At 39.3% G+C, this 21,318-nt stretch overlaps 1 protein-coding gene and 1 long non-coding RNA gene across 2 annotated transcripts in view; both read right to left on the reverse strand.

The window, feature by feature from the left end:
• Window positions 1–1,424: 1,424 nt before the first annotated feature.
• Window positions 1,425–21,318, reverse strand: part of LOC148652227 (fibrous sheath-interacting protein 2-like) — a 29,239-nt gene continuing 9,345 nt past the window's right edge. The window contains exons 6-8 of the mRNA XM_088597604.1: window positions 3,375–3,485; window positions 2,349–2,415; window positions 1,425–1,549 (exon numbers count right to left, since the gene is read on the reverse strand). Of these exons, the coding sequence (XP_088453730.1) occupies window positions 1,425–1,549; window positions 2,349–2,415; window positions 3,375–3,485 (303 nt within the window). The remainder of the gene's footprint in view (window positions 1,550–2,348; window positions 2,416–3,374; window positions 3,486–21,318) is intronic.
• LOC148652228 (uncharacterized) lies at window positions 8,293–9,566 on the reverse strand. The gene is made up of 2 exons (XR_015925055.1): window positions 9,498–9,566; window positions 8,293–8,505 (listed from the first exon to the last, which is right to left on the reverse strand). It is a non-coding gene; the product is annotated as an uncharacterized LOC148652228 (long non-coding RNA).

A 21,318-nucleotide genomic window follows, 5' to 3' on the forward strand; every position in this document is an offset into this window, starting at 1 on the left:
TCTAACCAGTTTCATACTGGGTACTTCATAATTGACACAACAAATACAGTTAAATTCAGAAAATAAATAGTAATTCTGCATTGAAATGTGCAGAAATATGTCATGTTTATGTTTGTACCCTGTTAACTTCATAGAGATTAGACCTTAGAGAATTTAAAGATTCTGCGAAACAGGCAGTTTGACCAGAGGTGCCCAAACGTTTGCATACAACTGTATGTTGCTGCTGCATCATTCAGGACAAAGCCCAAAATGCGTTTCCAACACATTTGATGACTTAGTGTTACTTAGTTGTTACTGCCCTCTGGTGGTTGTTGATTGAAACATAACATCCATTCAAACACGACCAGACATTTCTCCCACTGTCAATACTTCAGCAAAACTTCACATTTTATACCGGTGCCACAACAAATTGTTATTATGATAGAAATTTGTTTTAATATGACTAATATATTATTGTTGTAATGCAGTATGATCAGAGTTATACATAAGTACAATACAACAGTTTATTTTTGCGAAGGTTCAGTGTTCAATGTCAATGTTCTAGTCATTACAACAAAGTCAGTCTATGGTAAACTATATCTAGGATTTGGAAAAATGCACATGAGCTAACACAAAAATGTGCACATGTACTGTACTGTTAACAGAGTGATTCATGCATTCGCAAAGAGAGAAAAAGCAATTTCATGAACTCAGCTGGTGAAGTGAGCTCAAAATAGAAAACAGTTCCTCTTTAAACATTTACATATCACCATACTAAAACGATTAAAATAAAAACTTTATGTTCACACTGATGCTTAACATACCACAACTGCAGCATGTTGGATTTACCCATCAGACAGCTGACTGATCAGAGGGACTTCATGAAACCAGTTGGAATCAGTAGTCACCTCTTCAGTGGAGTCAGGTGAAATATGAACTGACCCAAGAGAAAAGAATTATTGTAGCATTAGGATTCTCATGGCATGCATAAAAAAGTGATCAATCCAATTAACATCCAAAATAGACAGAAAACATGTATTTATTCATAGATAAAATTAGGATGTTACTTGGAATTAAAACCCACAACACGCAGAATAAATGCCACACAGGCAGGTGCCCAAGGCTGGAGATAAACCATGGGCTTTGGAGATGCAGTGCTATAACCATGAATTGGAGGCACCAAACGCTAACAGAATCTGGTGCTTTGGCACCTCTATAGCATATCTTGGCATAGCCACCCTAGAGTAGACGCACAATATAAGAGGTGCCAACATACTATGCTCATTGTGGTCACTGAGGATCCAAAAAGTATTAGTTTAGGTTATTAATTTAAACCTATAGGTGTTCATCTTGGAAATACAACAAAATATAGCTGCAAGGTCAGTGTCAGGTCTGGAATTTGCATGAAGAAAAGTTCACCTTAAGAGGATGAATCCAAACATCCATTACTCCAGTACCTTTTTGTGCCTTCTAGCTCTGATCTCTTTCTTCAGCTGGGCCTGTCGCACCTCCCTCCGGGCATCTTCCTCTGTCCTCATCTGAAAAGCTCTCTCTCTCTGATTTTCCACATCTGTAGAACCGTCAGTGAAAAGGCAAAGCAGATGACAAACAGCAGAAAGCTAGATTGTGTTGAGCACAAAACAGCTACGCTACTAGACATTTATATTTATATATGTCACCTGCTTATAGGTGGTACATTAAATATTAAGGATTCTGTTAGATCATGTGGAGCTGAATCTCTCCCCTTTTTACAATCTAGCAATTGAGGCCTTTGGGCATTTTTCAGCATATTACAGTAGGAGCATTCAGCAGCTGAATGTGGTCTGGGAAGCCCAAAGACAAAATAACTGGGAAAATAACATACCATACAGCAATGTACAGTGAGAATGTGAAAAAAAAACAAGAAACTTGATTAAGCTGATGTAGAAAACCGATGAGGCTAAATACTATATATTGATAATGCTGGTGATTTAACAGCTGATAAATCAATGAAAGGGGTGAATAAACTATGTGTTTTAAAAGTGAGTTAAGCTACAGTGTGGAATGTGAAATGGAAATCTAATAAGTAAATTGATAAATATTATTCTTTTCATACAGCCATATTATTGGAAAGCTTTGGAATTTTGTAATTGTAGGTGTTTATTAAACAAATTCTACAGTTCTGTAATCAGTAGTAAACGTGAAGATGTTGTCAACCTGCATCATTCCTTCTGGCCAACAAACTAAAAAACATTAAATTGTGAACTAGATCACAGTTGTACCACTGCAAATTATTGGATCTAGAAGCTTACCCTGTTTTCCAGAATGAAGAATCTCATTAAAATATTGCCTTTTTATTCTGTCTTGCATTTCTCTTTCAAAATCCTTACTTTCCTGTAAAGTCTTATTTAGCTTTTGCTGCAGGAGAGCAACCTTCCTTTTATAGAATTCAAATGCCTGAGAATGACAGAAAACCTTTCACAAGTGGCTATTCTTTAAAGAAAAAGAAAAGCCTCTCAACAAAAGATGAAAAGATCCATCTCATTGTTGATCATCTTGTATTAAAAAGCACATGTTTTTCCATTACTCTAGTATTTAATGACAAATGAACTAGCTTGCAACCCAACATGTTGCTAGTAGAAAACTTCCCGTCCATAAGGTCACATTTTAATTTAGTATCAGACAGAAACTGTTGGGCACCACTGAAATTCCAGCTCAAGTAAAAACTACAGGAGACTCCAATCTCATCTCAATCTACAGCACCCTGAAGCTGGGAAGCTGGGTCTGGTCAGAGCTCAGAAGAAGAAAGGCTGGGTCCAACATTACTTGGACGAAAGACTCTGTGTGTAGTTCAGAACCTTGCAGGCTGGGTATAAGAGATTGAAGCAGCAATGTCTCTCCTCTAATGCTTAGGTAATGAGGAGGAGAGATCATCAACCACCCTCTTGGATCCTCTTGGGGAGATACCCCTGAGGGATACTTTAGAACAGCCAATTATGCAAAGCAGCATGTCTCTGGGATTTTACTTGGAATTAAAACCCACAACACGCAGAATAAATGCCACACAGGCAGGTGCCCAAGGCTGGAGATAAACCATGGGCTTTGGAGATGGAGTGCTATAACCATGAATTGGAGGCACCAAACACTACCAGAATCTGGTGCTTTGGCACCTCTATAGCATATCTTGGCATAGCCACCCTAGAGTAGACACACAATATAAGAGGTGCCAACATACTATGCTCATTGTGGTCACTGAAGATCCAAAAAGTATTAGTTTAGGTTATTAATTTAAACCTATAGGTGGTCATCTTGGAAATACAACAAAATATAGCTGCAAGGTCAGTGTCAGGTCCGGAATTTGCATGAAGAAAAGTTCACCTTAAGAGGATGAATCCAAACATCCCTTACTCCAGTACCTTTTTGTGCCTTCTAGCTCTGATCTCTTTCTTCAGCTGGGCCTGTCGCACCTCCCTCCGGGCATCTTCCTCTATCCTCATCTGTAAAGCTCTCTCTCTGATTTTCCACATCTGTAGAGCCGTCAGTGAAAAGGCAAAGCAGATGACAAACAGCAGAAAGCTAGATTGTGTTGAGCACAAAACAGCTACGCTACTAGACATTTATATTTATATATGTCACCTGCTTATAGGTGGTACATTAAATATTAAGGATTCTGTTAGATCATGTGGAGCTGAATCTCTCCCCTTTTTACAATCTAGCAATTGGGGCCTTTGGGCATTTTTCAGCATATTACAGTAGGAGCATTCAGCAGCTGAATGTGGTCTGGGAAGCCCAAAGACAAAATAACTGGGAAAATAACATACCATACAGCAATGTACAGTGAGAATGTGAGAAAAAAAAAACAAGAAACATGATTAAGCTGATGTAGAAAATGATGAGGCTAAATACTATATATTGATAATGCTGTTGATTTGAAAGCTGATAAATTAATGAAAGGGGTGAATAAACTATGTGTTTTAAAAGTGAGTTAAGCTACAGTGTGGAATGTGAAATGGAAATCTAATAAGTAAATTGATTCTTAAAATGTAGAGAGCCTTGCAAAAAATATATGTTGGTGCTTTTAGAAAATATATTTCAAGGATGTGACCGCTACGGGCAGAATTTTAGAAAAAAGTGCATCAACAAAGTGCACCCTGTTTAGGTTACTTTAGAAGACAATGTACCAAAACAATATATGCTGTCTGGGTCATTAGATTAGCTGAAAGTAACTGATAAATTTTGAAAAACAAATCTAGTGGTGCTTCTTCTTTCGTTTTATGATGTAATCTGTTTTGTCTTAGGGAAAGGGGAAGTGTTAGAAGGGACAAAGTGCTGAGCTTTCTCTTACAGCGCAACATCTTATTAAAACCCTGTACTGCTTGTAACAAATTGAGTCTCTGATGCACTTTGCAGAGTGGCAACAGGGCTCCCAATATTGCAATTACTTGTCAGAAAGACATCTTTTAAAATAGTTATGCTAGAGATCCTGTTATCTTTTGCTTGCTCCCCAATCATGCTGTATTTACAGAGGTGTCACAAAGTCACTTTCCAGAGTGGATATAAATGTCTCTAATCAGTTTAAGATGCAGAAGGAAACCAGCTATTAAAGATCTGTCATCCAGGTGATGACCAGGAGCAGCCCTGGGTCAAAATAAATCAAACTGTATTCTCATACCTCATCCTGTCTGCTGTACTGCAGACCTCTCATACGCTGTATTTCACCACTGCATATCCCCTCTGTTTTCTGAGCTCCTGCCTGGTGCCTTCATAAACAACAACAGCAAAGAAAGCTTAATCCACAAGGCAAGGTCAAAATGTCAGACAGCAGCAGAGGAATTTGTGAATGTGGTATTTCCGTAGAGCAAATGTTTATCTTTTGGAAAACTTTGACTCAGTCAAGACTTTCACTTGCTTGCACAATTAATTAACTTAAGGCAAACCTTTACTTACAGTTGTATTCTTGACATCCAATGTTTTAACATAACAGTAATATTTACAGCGAAACGAAAAAAACAAACAAATCAGGGAATCTAAAAGGCAGGAACTTGCTGTTAAAGAGTGAGGAGCTTCCGTATGTCATTACCTGTCTCTGTTAGCCATAAACTGGTCTGAAATATTCTTGGATCCTTCCTCCAGGAGCCATTCCCTCACATCGGTGAAGCTGATATCCCTGGGAATCTCGTTCTGCTCCTGGAGCTCCAAGAACTTCTTCACTATTGTTTTCTGAAAGCCAGCACAGCCTTTTACTAGAGTGTCACACTCCCTTCATTGCAAAGTTCTCCTAAGCACTATTATAGCTGAGTGTGCACTTCAAAACCAACACTGACTTTTTCCATTAGATTTTTAATTTGAGCTCACAACGATACAATGTGTTTGTACAGTATATGTATAAGAGTGAAGGCTGAGCTACTGTAGTTTGTTGATCTAAACATTTCAATTTAAGAAGTGCATCTTGGATACTAATTTGAATGTCGCCATTCTAACTCAAAGCCTTCACGGTATTAAACCTGTGTGGTCACACGTCCCAAACGTTCTGGCTCTGCCAGTGGAGCCTGGAGACCCCAAAAATATAACACACGGTTTGCCTTTTAATAATTTACACCTCTAATAATAATAATAATAATAATACAAAGTAATAAACACCTTGTTTGAAAAGCGCGGACTGATTAGTAATTTGTACAGAGCAACATAACAAAACAGTGGCCACAGTACATACGGAAATTTCCAACTATACTATTTTTAAAAACTATGTCTTTTTTCTGTATATCAAGACCTAGTTTCCAGTGACTACCGTGATGCGCCCTTCCATTTCCTAACTGTGTTATAGAAAGCAAGTGGCGCTGCTAAAGAAAATATCCTAAAAATAACTACTTTTTGTAGTGTCCGTAATGTGACGAGGGGTCCGGTTCACCTTCAGACTTAATTTCTTGTATAAATATATTGTATATACAGTAGGTTTTATAGTCTTATAAAATATTTTTCAAAGCGTTTTATAATGCTACTCTTGCACTCTGCTGTCTCCTAGTTCCTTTCAGTTGGGCTTCACCGGTGAAATAAGGATGAAAACGTCCTCTCTGCCCAGTCTTGCTTTTTGGCGGTTGATGTGTCTGTATGTGTCTTTTCTAGATATGTCTAAAACGACACCTAATATGCAGGAAGAAGCTGTTAAATTGGTAAGCTGGTATCTGTAGCTGGGTAGCTGCAGAAAAGGATTAAAAACGTACAGACAGAAACTTTTTAAAAACAAATCTGGGTGCGGCGGTAGGATGAGGTCACAACGGAACAGCCATTTCACGAGGTTCCTAATTCCTCAGCCTCGAGATGCGTTCTGGTTGTTTGCGGTTTGGCTGAAGGTATTTGTACGGTAGCAATGCCGTGCTTTAAATTTCATACTTGGTTATTTAAGATCCCTGTTTATATGAATAGGTGTGTTAACCCCTCTGTATTCTGGCTAGATTTCACTCTGGAATTCTTAATCTGGCCTTCCTAAAGTTTTTCCTTAAAACAATTGATGAAGACATTTTTCACTTTTTAACCACTTTTCATCTGTAGCTCCGAGGAACTGCTGGTATAGTGGTGGACAATGCGTGCTGGATTTTGGGATCCTTTGGGATGGAAAAGAAGTGTAGAAATGCAATTTTAATTATGGTCAATTCTGGTATTGTATCCATTTATAGTTATACAGGTGTTGTCCTCAATATTCTCAGTCACAGCAGCATGACACATGGAATATTATCCATCCATTGTCTAATCACTTGATCCAATTCAATGCTGTGGAGAAGGGCTCTGCAATTACCAGAGGTCAGTTTCTTCATTTCTGTTGCAGTGTGAGAGCAAAGAAAATTACAGTCATCAACAATTATACTGCTTATCTGTTTAGTTGCAAGATATTATCCTTTCTTTTGGAAAGAATCTGTATTCGGATTTGTGACCAAGATTACATAATACAAATGCCAAAGCTTGGAACGTCTGAAAAAGACTCAGCGGATGACAGAGGGATCAAATTTACTAACTAAATGTGTGTTCACTGATTGATCTGCAGAGCCACACGGTCAGGCTGGGTGCAATAAGATGTGGATACAGTCCTTCAAATTCACATCCCTAGTAAAAAAAGAGAATACAATCCATATAGACATTCCAGTGAACTGAACATGCAAGTGTTGAAGATGGAAGATGGAGGGAATCACCCAAAGAAAGATTATGTGAAAGCAGGGAGAACACGCAAACACCCTACATAAGGTGCACACGTCTGGAATCAAATTAAATGACCCCCAAACACGTTCACCAATTTTATTTCTAAAAAGATAACTTTCTGCATTATGATAAATGATGAACGCACCTTCGTTTTTATTAAAATATAATTCAAAATGATTTTAGAAAATTGTGTTATTTTTATGTAAGAACTGTTTCAATCAAACGCACTTAAAAAAACCCCCAATATTTTAGGAAATGTTGGAAAAGGAAAAGATGGTTGAAAAGTATGGAAGCCCGTTTCCGCCAGGGAGTAAAAAAAACACGCTATGGTATCTCAGAATTCCGATTTAGTATCTCAGAATTGCGACTTAGTAACTCAGAATTCCAACTTAGTATCTCACATTTGCGACTTCGAAATAGCCCATATTTCATTGTCTGTCCTTTTGATTTGTAACGGATTTGGGTTCTAGGGCTTGTGCCCTCGCCGCTGTCGCAAATGTGAGATATGAAGTTGCAATTCTGAGTTACTAAGTCGCAATTCTGAGATACTAAGTCGCAAATCTGAGATACCATAGCGAGTTTTTTTTTACTCCCTGGCGGAAACGGGCTTCTATAGAAAAGCCTGGAATGCAAGTGTAATCCTCACTTAAGGGGAGCCGGGTTTTAGAACTGGCTATAGTTGCTCACGGACATAGCGTTGGCTTTATGAACTACAACTCCCATAACACACTACTCAAGTCCCTATTCTGCCTGGCTGTGGTGACCTCTAGTGGGTCCCTCTCAGTTCTGGCAGCTTTACCATTGATCTTGTGCACTCACTGGCGTGCGCAAGAGGAACTCGCACACAGACTTTTGGAACTCGGATCGGAACAGTTCATGCTGCACTACTAAATCTTATGAAGTGCACTACTGTGGGTCAGTAGCTTTGAGGATTTTGAATACTTAGAGTAAATCAGGTCTTGCTATAACTATGAATAGAATTATGAAGGCTAAGACTGTTTTTTTTTAATGGTGTAGTACACCAATAAGACATTTACAGACAACATTAAAACTAACAAACCATTTTGTGATTTAGTTGAGTGTCTGGTCATGGATGTGGTAGTGTGCTCACCTATTTGAATAACACAACTTTATACAAAAACATGAATGCAATTATTTTTATTTCAGAAACAGTAGTTCCCATCATTAAAACTCCTTTTTTGATTTTGCATTGCAAGGAGTTTCCCCTCCATGTGAAACATGTTTGATGGTGGCAGATGGATTATTACAGGAAGGCTCTGGATAAAGCAGTCGACATCTTCGACAGCAAAGATGTTTTTTTAGGCATCTTCCTGGAGTTTGGAATTACAGGGATCCCTGGAAACACAGAGTGGTTTGACATGTCACTGTTCAAGTTTCTTTATTCCATGGCAGCAGGTCAGATAGACTTTGGATACAGTTCTACCCAGAGGCATCTTAATGTCCGGTTTATTCAATAAGAAGCTATTTGATTAAAGGTGTGTGGTAATTTGGCTATTAGACAACTGTTTTTCAGTCATTTCAATCACATTCATATATATTATTCCTGTCATCTTCTATTGGACTATTCACCCCTGATCCTTACTATTACCTGTCCCTTAACCAGTTCAATACATGAATTTCCCTAAATGCCTATTGCCTTTAATTTAAGAAGAACATTATCAAAAGCATCTTTAAAATCTAATCATATCATTTTGTACGTTCTGTGTGTGTTTACTGCTGTGACTTGTTTGAAGAATTTTAACAAGATGGTAAAGGAAGAATGACCTTTTCTAAAACCATATTGACTACTGCTAGGGTCTTATTTTCATATGAGCGATCCTGTTGTTTAGTTCTAAAGTGGTTTTCATAACTTTACTTGTAAAAGAAGGAAGACGTATTAGCTTATATCTTATATCTATCATATAAGTCACATTTAGTCATATTTACTATACCGAGAGATACTGTAGAAGGGAATGAGGGAGGGCACTGAAAATGGAGAAAATAGAGTACTGTTGAAGAGGACTGCCAAAGATTGATGCACTGGACAATGGACTATTTAGAAGAAGAGAGATCAGTGAAGAGTAGAGGTGCACAGTTGACCACTTGATCAGAGTGGAGTTTAGAGTTCTGCCTCACCATTCCTATGGAGGTAGCAGAGTCAATAAAACTTGACGTTTGCAGAACACTAAGGCCAATTTGTATACAAATCAGTTTGTTTTTTAAAGGATTCTAAATTTAGGATGAATTCCCCCATTCTACATAAATTCCATCCAATGTCTAATTCTGAACCACACTTGTCACTAATGTGCTACACAGAATAAAATCACAGTCACAAACTAAATACTCACCATCTGGAGTGTTCTGAGGCTTGTTCCTACTGAATCTGTCCAAACTAAAAACTTCTTTTTTGAAGAACTATGAGCACACAAAGAAAACAATTTAGGAATATTCTTCCACAGGTATTAAACTTGAACTGTTACGTACTGTATTGATCTTGATAAATTTGTAGTCATTATTCATACAGAACATTCAGCATTGGCCACCATAGCAGTTGCTATTCTTGTTGTTTGCAATTAATAGGAATGTCTTCTAGAATGTTATTTGATGTACAAATGAGCATTCTATTCAAATTATTTCTGTAGTGCTAATATTAAAAATACAATAATGCCCAAATTAATTAATAATTAAAGTTTGGGTATCTAATCAATACCTTGTGTTTTTGAGGCTCCTTGAGGCTCATCAGGCACTTTAAATGGTCCAAAGCTTTCACAGCTCCCGCGTCCACTGGATGTTCCCTGGGCTCTTAAGTTTTCCAAAGATGGATTTGTTTCATTCTGAATTCTGACGTCTTTTGACCTATTACCCATGATCTTATGCTTTATCATGGAGCCAAACTTTTTCAAAGGATGTTTCTTGACTTTCTGGCTCACATTCACATCTCCATCCGGCGTATTAACTGCAAAGGGGATGTTGCTGTGCGAGAGAAGCCCTTTGCTCTCAGATGTTTTGGTCAGTTGCATTGGGGTCATGTAATGTTTTGCTATGTCAATGCGCAGACCACTCTTGCTTTGGGCTGGACTGAGATTTTTGTCCTTATTAAAGCTGGGATTGTACACATACCAAGATGAGTGTCCGGGCAACTCCTGTCACAAAAAAACAAAAAGTTACAGTTCAGTGACTGTTGTTTCATTTTTAAAAGTAAATCAAAACAAGTAACACTTCTCTTACGGAGAAGAAGATAAGGATTATGGGGTGTGTATATGTTTTAGCACTGACGTTAACACTAGAATAAAGGCAGACAATGGAATATAAAATAAGAAATCAATGTGAATGTTTACAATTGCATGTATAGAAAATAATGCATCTCAGTTTTTTTATGATGCAGATATCAGTTTGGAAATGTAGATGATACTGTGAGCAAGTCTCTCTATAGTAGCATTAACTCACCTGATTGCTCTTGTACTAATTGAGTGATAAAGCTGACATCCACAGACAGGTGAGTTTAGTACGTATGCTATGAACTGACAATAGGGATATTTCTGAGATGTTATACAGTATTAGGGAAAACAAATCTGGATTTGTAGTTTTATTGTAAAGGAAAATGCACAACACAACTATCATCATATTTACAAAATAAGAGTTCCATTTTCCAGTACTTTCTAAACAAATGTCTGTTAATTACAGTAGGTACAGAACAGGTCCATCCTAATTTGATAAGAGACATTTTTACAGGTTTGGAACTGTTGGTCAATAACAATAACAATTTATATGGACAGGTAAGGTACACTGTTTGTAATGTCTGAATGTAATGGATGCATTTTATTTTTCCAGATAGCTTCTTGAGGTTAAAATGCACAGTGTCATAACTAAAGAACAAATGTAAAGAAATATGTTAATTTGTTCCTTCAGTACAGTAAATCCTGAATTTTAGTCCACCTAGCTGTTGCTTAGTGGTTCCTTCCCTGACATGTTCAGATCAGCTCCCACTAGGTTTTGATTGAGAGAATATTAAGCTGTCCAGGTTCCAAGGGGGTGACTTCACTTTCTACCATAGACTCGATGCCAAAAGAACCCTTTGATACTGCCTCCTCTGGAATGAAACAGGGGTCTGCACACTTAATTATTTATAAATTAAGGGATCCACTTAAAATATGCAATACTGACCATTCTATTTCTTTGGTTAGACTGGTATTCTGTTGTTCTTGCTTCATTTATATATTAGAAATACTGTACTGTATATATTTTTCTATACATACAACCTATATCTATAATAGATTTTTACTATACTGTATAGACAACAGTATGTTTGTATTAGTTGCATCTGTGCTGGCATTCAAAATTTGGTTGCAAATTTCTAAATGTTAACATGGGAAACAACGAACCCTGACAAGTAAGTAAAAATAGGTCTTATATTGATAGGTGATAAATGTTTTGTTTGCACTGAATTGTATTGAAACAAATAAATATCTGCAAGAATCCAATAAAAATGTTGCTGCTGCTCCTCAAACTTCTAGAGGCAGCACAGAAACAGGATCCATTGATCGTACTTTTGACTTGAGTTCAGTTGCAAAAGGCATTGTAAGGACTTTATTTGGAAAGCTCAAATCTTTACTCACCCAGACTGAAGAAGATGTATCTAGTTCCAGTTCTCCTGCTCAAAGCAATGCAAAGAGCTCAAGTGTCAGCTCTTCACCAACAAATTCAGTGTTTTCTGATTCTGTGTCAGATATTTCAGATTTGTGCACCTATACAGTAGAAACTGCTGGAGCCATTTGTGAAGCAATGAAAAAAGAGTTAGACCAGGAGGTTTATTGCACAACAGTGGCAAAGAAGGCTTCAGATGAAAGCCTTCTGGCTAGAGAGGTTGTTACTTCAGTTTTGGAGTACCTTGAAGAGCAATATATTTTAGACACCATTAAAAGCCCTTCACCATATCCTAAAGACTGGGAGAGATATCTTTCACTGCATGTGTTCGACCAATAACAGGTGAAGGTTCTAACTGGTCCATTTTGGTGCACATGAGCTGCTTGGTGCTCCGGGTTTCCATATCATTGTCAGCTTGAGGAGCATCTGAAGACTCGATATCTGAATGTTGGAACTTCATAATTTCTCTCACAAGAGAATCAACTATCTTTTGGGCCAGGGCCTCACTCTTGGCTGCTACTGCTTGTTGTAAGTTGTCTTTGGAACCAGCACTCTGCAGCAGGTCTCTGTAAATACAGCTGGCCACTTGTTTGACAGAAACCAGCTCACATTGGATATTGCTTCCCATTGTTGGATTACATTCTGAGGTATCTGGGGCTGTAAATAGTGTAGCGGCGAGGCTTAATAATAAGGCAGAATTAAATGTTTCTGAGCTTCCCAAATGAGGCCCCATTTCTCTGTTCATCTCTGTGGTGCAGCCACAGAGAAACTATTCATGCAAGATGTTTTCTTTTGATAAGGACAGCTCCCACAGGGGGATGCACTTAGCTAAGCCTGGCTATCATGATCAATGGTCATCCATTGGCACCTGTCTGTTTAGGGAGTGCCCGTTGGACATCTGGACTGCATTACTAAGTGTCAGGAGTAAGTGACTCATATCTCGCCTTGATCAACCAATCAGGGACTGGTAGGGCCGAGTAACCCACGTGGGACTCTGATGCCCATGGAACTTTCAGCCAATCAATGAGCTGAAGTTCCTCCAGGTAAAAACAGGCAACACAGAGAGCCTGTGAGATTCAGATTCAACAAGATCCAGATTCAGATTCAGATTCAACAATTCTAAAGGGAATTCAAAGGAGAATCCCAAGGGCAGGACATTCTCGCAGCGCGCCTCCCGACCATCCTGAGACTCAGCCCGGACAACCACGGAACGGCCAGTGTGTCCGAGTGCCAGAACTTTCCTTTGTTCTAAGAGTCTAGAGTGGAGGTTGCCAGAGAGTAACCAGCAGCAGGCCTCGTGAACAGGTCGGAACTGTGGACAGCTGAATCACTATTCAGAACTAGCTTTTCATCAGGAACGAACCGGTCCTCTTCCTGACTTGCTGGGACCCACAGTCATCTTTTCTCCTGTGCACAAACTTTGCTAGTTAAAGCCAACAATGAGCATCAGCAGCGCACCGTCGCAAGCCGCACAGCACAGCCTGGCACCGAGCCAGAGAGTGCGGATTGGACAGCAACAGCCTGCAACTGTTTCTTTGTGCCCGCAGGAGATCTGAATCCCCAAAGATTGGATGAGTATTCAACTTCAATGCATTACAGCTCGAGAATTCAATTGTTATCCCAACCAGTTGACATCAATTTAATTCCTAAGAGTTATGTACTTGTTTGAGTATCTAATGTAGAAGTTGTAACCAAGTTCACTTTACGAAACGGTCTTAATGAATGATATACTGAACGTATGTCCTCTTGATATGTGTAACACTTTGTAACTGATTGAATATATATCTTTTGTATTCTGATAACCCTCACGATAAGATTGGTTAGATTTACATGCATATTCTATGTATTAATAAATGTATCCTCGTGTATTAGTACCTGTGTGTGTGTGCGTTGTTTGAGTTATGTCGCATGGTTGGATTCTAAAGCCATCAAAAGAATCAACTTTGTGATTTACTGCTACAATTAATAATTGTCTCAGTAAATGCCCAAACCCTACAGAACTGGTGCCTTCAGAGAGCCACTATGATTACATATTTGGCGTCCCTGAACCGGCTTAATCTACAATAGTTTCTTCAGCACATTTTCAATAATGCCCACAGCAAATTCACTGAGCTCCCAACAAGATAAACTATCCATAATCTGTTCTTGTTTCTTCTCCCTCTTTGGAGAAATAGGATGAATTCTTAAGAGCAGCTTAGTTACAATTTTTTTCACAATATCTGAATATGGTAGGGGAATATCAGAAAGTGGTTGAATATCAGAAGGGGGCTCTGGAGGTGACATTCCCTTTTCTTGGCAACCAAGATTAAAGGTGTCATTTTCACTGCTGTTCACATCATGAGTGGCTTCGTTTGTAATGGAGGAAGGAGAAGGACCTAAGGCTGAAGACTCAGCTGTTGAAAAGTAGAGCTTTGAGAGCTCTTTAACCAAAGATACAATAATGGCATTGGACACTTCCTGATTTTTGGACATTATTGCATCGTATAATGCAATAAGGGAGCCACTTTCTTGCAGCAAGTCATTGTACACTTTTTCAATCATTTGGTCTGCATCCGAAGGCTGAATAAAGATGCATCTGTCATGGTCAGGTGTGCCTATAGTAATTCCTGGAACAGCTGATAACTGCATGATCACAGATTCAGTAATACTTATAACCATTTCACTCAAGGTTTGCAGAGGTCTCTTCAGATCTTCAGCACTGGACTCAGGGCTGGAACAGTTTAGCTGAATTTTCTTTAGCAGATTATCTGTGACTCCATGTACTATTTCAGAAAATACAAGAGAAATTTGAGAAGACTGTGCACTGGTTGCTGCCTCTTTGTTGTGCTCACTAGTGATTCTAATATCACTCATCACCTCATCAACCTTCACATCATGCAAAGAGGACTCCAGAGGTTTTGTTTTCATACAGTCTGGGATTGAGGAGCTCTTTTTAGTCTTCTTAACTGTCTTCCCTGAAGCTTTACACTGCTGTACACCTTCTAGACCCTGGACTCTTTGAACCAGATAATCTCCAGGCTTCTCTGGGGTCTCAGAAGCTAAGAAATCTTTTTTCTTATTAGAACAAGGTGTCACACCAACAGCTTCTCCTAGGGAACGTGATGAGCAGGGCTTATCCATAGTGTCTTCTGGCTGGAAACTGTTTTCAAACCCACTTGGAACTGTTGGAGAAAAGCCTTTTGAGACTTTGTCATAGGAGACTGCAGTTTTTTACTTCTGACTGTTCGACCAATAACAGGTGAAGGTTCTAACTGGTCCATTTTGGCGCACTGGAGCTGTTCAGTCCTCCGTGTTTCCATATCAATGGCAGCTTGAGGAGTACTGGACTCAGGGCTGGAACAGTTTAGCTGAATTTTCTTTAGCAGACTATCTGTGACTCCATGTACTATTTCAGAAGAAACAAGGGAAACTTCAGAAGACTGAGCACTGGGTGTTGCCTCTTTGTTGTGCTCACTAGCGATTCTAATATCACTCATCAGCTCATCAACCTTCACATCATGCGAAGAGGACTCCATAGGTTGTGTTTTCATACAGTCTGGGCTTGAGGAGCTCTTCTTAGTCTTCTTAACTGTCTTCCCTGAAGCCTTACACTGCTGTACTCCTTCTAGACCCTGGACTATTTGAACCAGATAATCTCCAGGCTTCTCTGGGGTCTCAGAAGCTAAGCAATCTTTTTTCTTATTAGAACAAGGTGTCACACCAACAGCTTCTCCTAGGGAACGTGATGAGCAGGGCTTATCCATAGTGTCTTCTGGCTGGAAACTGATTTTAAAACCACTTGGGACTATTGGAGAAAAGTCTTTTGGAGACTTTGTCATAGAAGACTGCAGTTTTTTTCTTCTGACTGTTCGACCAATAACAGGTGAAGGTTCTAACTGGTCCATTTTGGTGAACATGAGCTGCCCAGTGCTCCGGGTTTCCATGTCAATGGCAGCTTGAGGAGTACTGGACTCAGGGCTGGAACAGTTTAGCTGAATTTTCTTTAGCAGATTATCTGTGACTCCATGTACTATTTCAGAAGAAACAAGAGAAACTTCAGAAGACTGAGCACTGGGTGTTGCCTCTTTGTTGTGCTCACTAGTTATTTTAATATCACCCATCACCTCATCAACGATCTCACTTGCTTCTCTGCTAATACTGGTCTCTGGTGAAACGGATGAATATCGGGAAGCTAAATGTGTCAGCTTGGAAATGTTGGTCACCATAGAACTGATTATGGTTTTGACCACTGTCTCATTTCTGGTGGCTACCGCTTTCTGTAGAACCTGTTGGGATCCAGTTTGACATAGCAATTCATTGTGAACAGAGCTGGGAACCTGCTGAATCTTGTGTGGTTCATGAAACACATCATTATCCTGTTTCACAACTGTTATCTCCTGGTTTTTGGACAAGTCCTGCAACACACTGTCAAAGAGGTCCACAGCTATCTGACTCAGCAAAGACACAGACATCTTCCCTGGGATTTCTGTAGACGTTTCCTCTTTTATCAAAGTAGGGTATATCTGCAATAGCAGCTGTGTTATGATGTTTTCCACAGTCTCAGTACACACTAAAGTCATATTAAGTGATTCTGTTGATTTAGCCATAGAAATTTCCTGGAGCCCAACTGAGGAAACCGGTTCAATATTCAACATTTCTACAGGGACACTGAGTGGTTTGATTTCAGAACTGTTTTCAGGGTGGGAGTCTCTTTTCAGTTCCTCAGAAGAACTCTTCTCAATTTCTGAAGTCACCCTGGCTGCTGGTATATTACCTATGTTAACAAAGAGCTTTTCATTTAATGATAGTAAAGCAAAATATCAGAAAGCATGAAACAAACACTAAATTATATTGAGAAGTAACGAATGACAGGCATCACAAAATATTTGAGTATAAAGCTTCATGTTCCTGTAAAACTATTACATCTTGGAGCTCAGGTAACTACAAACAAAGAAGCAGCCATATTCACAGATACGTTATATATGGCTACTGAATATATGGCTATATTCACTCATTCTCTCATTCATAGTTATGGCCTACACTATATTGGTCTAAATACATCAAAAACTTTTAAAGATACAACAGATAGAAAATCAAGGTACTGTATATTTACATACAGTCACTACATTTTTTAACTTGTACTTCATAGCAACTAAAATGTTAATACACTTTTAAATGATTTGATTTGATTTCCTTCTTACCTTGATTTTCACTCTCTTCAGGTTCCATTGATAAATCACATGCAGCAGACAAAACATCCATGACAGACTTTACAAGCAAGCTGGAAAGCTGATTAATTGCATCATGGTACATCTGTGAACTGGGCACTGATGGTTCAGTACTTTTCTGTAGTCTGTGATCCTTGACAGTCAGAGACACTTTCTCTGAAATCCTTTGGGAAGACTTCAATTCCGTATTTGTATCACAGTCTTGAAAAAGTGAAACATCCTTCTCATTTGTGTCAAACGTTGGAGAATCGGGAAAACTGAGGCACTGCTTCAACAGTCTTTTCACTGATTTCTCAGTAAATGAATACAACAACTGCATAGAAAGCTCTGAGGACTTTGGATGGGATAAATCCTGAACTACTAGGGGGCTCTTTAAAATTGGATCTGAATTAGATTTGTGAGCTGTGCCCAATTGTACTGCAATTCCTGATTTCAAAATTAAATGGAAAACATTTTTGACAAGTTCTTCTGAAAATACACGCAGAGATCCACTCGAGACAAGTTGTTCCACTTTCCTTTCAATAGGACTCATTGTAGGACTCTCTGTGGAGGTCCTGACTTGGTCCTTAGGCTCGTCTGAAACCCTTGTCTGCAGTGGGGGGAGATTGTGCTTTGCTGTGGCTCCTGGTACTTGAGATGCCCAGGACGCCTCTTCAGCTGAAAGCTTTTCAATGTTCAAATTAACATTATTGGAGTGGGTTTGAAATGCTATATTCTCAGTGATGAGACCAGCAGCACACTCTGATTTCTTTTGGCTTGCTCTAGACTTGCTTTTTGTATCTGAGGCCACCGTTACATCAAGTTTGCCCATAATAATGTCAACAATACCCATGGCAACAATTTCAATGTCAGACACTGCAGACTCTGCACGGGCTATGTGTTCTGCTGAGAAGTCAAGCTTTGGTGAAATGAGAGGGCTTGGCTGGTCTCCTTCCTCAAAATTGTCAACTGTTGTTTTCTCTGAGCCTCTCTTTTGTTCTGCAGCATTTAAGCTGTTTTGAGCTGTAAATGAATCTTCTATCACATTGCTTCTGCAAGGAAGTTCCATGAACTCTTGTTCACCTAGTCCCATGTCATTTGCAGTAGAGGGTTTCTTCCAAACACAGGACCGGGGAACTCGATTGCTTTTACATGTCAATTCATTTTCTTGTTCTGCTGTAGGTGTAGGTTGATCCTGAAGCTTTGATGAAGCATCAGTCAAGGCTCTATAGGGAGTGTCCCGAGTCATGACTTCTGTGTCATCTGTATAAGAATCAATCACCATCCCAGGCACATTTATGGGTGGGAAACGTTGAACAGAATATTCTCTACGGTTACTTTTAGTGTATTCTTTATGGACAGTGTCTTCTGCACTAGACATCCTGTCTTTCCCATATTGTTCACCAGAGAGGTGCATTGTTTCATAATCTGGCTTTAAGACCACATCTGAAACTTTAAGATTTTCAAATGTAGATAAAACAGAATCCACCAGTTCACTTGCTTGAAGGGTTTCTTCTGAGGGTTTTGCTTTATCCTGAGCAACATCCTTTGTCGTCACCCCGATTTATTTCACTCCTGATTGTTTGCAATATCTGACTGCCAACATCCTTGGCACAGATGATTAAATTTGCCTGATTTTCCTGAGTAGTCCTGCTTTGCCATGAGAAATCAACGTTCATTAACACACCTAAAGGTTCTGAATCTTCACTAAGATGCTTACGGGGTGCCGAGTTTGTTACTGACATGCTTTTCTTAGTCAAGTGTGGTTCACTAAAGCTCAGGTGTGAAACCTGGACTGAAGGAGGAAACATCTCAAGTGAATCTGCTGATCTCTGCTCTTTAGCAGATAAAACTTTCCTTGCTTTGAACAAAGACAGGCTCTTCTGATTCCAAAAGTGTTTCAGTTTGTTCTTCACAGTTTTGAAGAGTTCCTCAGTCATTGTCCTATGTGCTCAGCTCTTCTAGTATCAGTTTTAATTTCTGATGTTCCTGGTAACAGGGCTGTATCAGAACTTTCTAATTTATCTTTGTAGTCTGTTGAGAAAGAAATCTTCTCAAAGCATGTAGCGTAATGTAGTTTTTCTAAAACATCAACAACAATATCTGAAGCCAGTTCAGTGGTTTGCACATGAGAAGATGAGTCTGAGGACATTGCTTCTTGAGCATGTTTTGTTGCATCCGGTGTTTTACATACATCATCAGCTGTACTGTTTGGTTGCTCTGGGAGATGGGCAAGTCCAGAAGATATAAATTTTGCAGCTGCTTTTTCAATAATTTCACTTATTATCCTTGTTGCTGTACGATGGAATACAGAGCTGGAGGTCCTCGGCATCTTCTCTGATCCTTCACCTTCTCCATCTGATATGATGCTTTCTCCAGAAGAGGAAACACTCAAATTGTCCTCAACCAAGTTCATGTCCATTTGCCCAATTTGCTGTTTTGAAGAAATGTTCTCAGATGACACCACCTTTGGAGGATATCTACAAATCTCCATTGTAATTTGATTAGGGACTTGTCCTGTTGCCTTATCAATATCAGATAATATGATTTCTTCAACAGGAGATATCTGGGATTTTGATCGATCTTGAATACTCTCCTCTCTTATAAATGTAGAAGCATCTCTCTCCCAGTCTTTAGGATATGGTGAAGGGCTTTTAATGGTGTCTAAAATATATTGCTCTTCAAGGTACTCCAAAACTGAAGTAACAACCTCTCTAGCCAGAAGGCTTTCATCTGAAGCCTTCTTTGCCACTGTTGTGCAATAAATCTCCTGGTCTAACTCTTTTTTCATTGCTTCACAAATGGCTCCAGCAGTTTCTACTGTATAGGTGCACAAATCTGAAATATCTGACACAGAATCAGAAAACACTGAAGTTTTTGATGAAGAGCTGACCCTTGAGCTCTTTGCATTGATTTGAGCAGGAGAACTGGAACTAGATACATCTTCTTTAGTCTGGGTGAGTAAAGATTTGAGCTTTCCAAATATAGTCCTTACGATGTCTTTTGCAACTGAACTAAAGTCAAAAGTATGATCAATGGATCCTCTTTCTGTGCTGCCTCTAGAAGTTTGAGGAGCAGCAGCAACATTTTTATTGGATTCTTGCAGATATTTATTTGTTTCAATACAATTCAGTGCAAACAAAACATTTTCAAAAACAGAATTTACAATGTCCTTGGCAATAACAGTGACCCTATTGTTGGGAATCTGAGATTTTGGACTTCTTTTTTCCAAAATGGAGATTTCTGCAGCTTCTGGGAGCAATAATGACTCTTTTGAGTTACTCTCATGTAAATTGTTACCCACAGGGGTGAAATCCCACTTTGTTTTTTCAATGATCTGAGATACTATCTGCTCAGCAATTTCAATGATTTTGGCTTTAGAGATCCCAAAAGCAATATCACTGTTTGCGCTTTTCATTCCCACACTTGATTCCGAGGAGTGAGACTTTAATTTGAAAGATGGGGGGCTACTGCCATTTGTTCTTTTCTTAGTCACTTTCGCCTCATCTCTCTCATTCTGCTGGGCATCAGGTCTCTGAAGAAGGTAGTTCTTCTCCACAGATAAACTGGAGGAGGGTGAAATCGTTTCTAAGTTTTTCAGAATTGCTGACACAAAGTCACTCATTGATTGGTTATCGCCTGAATATGTTTCTTTCACGTCACTCGTCTTATTTTCAGTATTTGCTTTGCAGAATTCACTCTTGACTTCTTGTAAGACAGTACTGATTATTTCTGTTGCCGTGACAGCTAACTCCGCCTCATCATATTGTTCTGAGTGGAGTCTCTGGGATTGTCCTATTACATGTAGGTCACCACCATGGCCACCCAGGAGTCTACAGGTTGACCCTGACTCAACAGCGCTTGTGAAAAAAGACTGGAGTCTTCCAGAGACAACTTGTATAATCTCACTGGCAACCTCTGAGGCTACAGAGTCTGTCTGTGCTTCTAGATTAACACACACAGTCTTTGGGGTGGGAATTCTTTGCTTATTTGCTGACAAAGCAGAGTTGACACGTTCAAGAACACCATCCACAAGTTCAGTGGCAAGGTTATTCGATCTGCAGCGGGTAATCAAGACACCTAACGCACAACACTGGGGTTCCATCAGCTGAGCAGGAAGCTGTGCTTCAATGAGGGCTCTGCTAAAGACATCCTGTACTATATGTTCTGCTTTTGTAATTATACTAGACTTAGCGATTCCAAAAAGGTCCTTCAAAGGTTCTGAGAGGGGCTTTCCAGCATCTTCTCCTCCATCAGCAACCACAATCTCCTTCGAGGGTGTTCTGGATTTTAATCTGCAGGGTGTATTTTTCCCTGTTTCTTCTCCTGAACTACCCGA

This window comes from Lepisosteus platostomus, chromosome 11 (genome assembly GCF_059453375.1).
Source record: "Lepisosteus platostomus isolate fLepPlt1 chromosome 11, fLepPlt1.hap1, whole genome shotgun sequence".
Taxonomy (NCBI): Eukaryota; Metazoa; Chordata; class Actinopteri; order Semionotiformes; family Lepisosteidae; genus Lepisosteus; species Lepisosteus platostomus.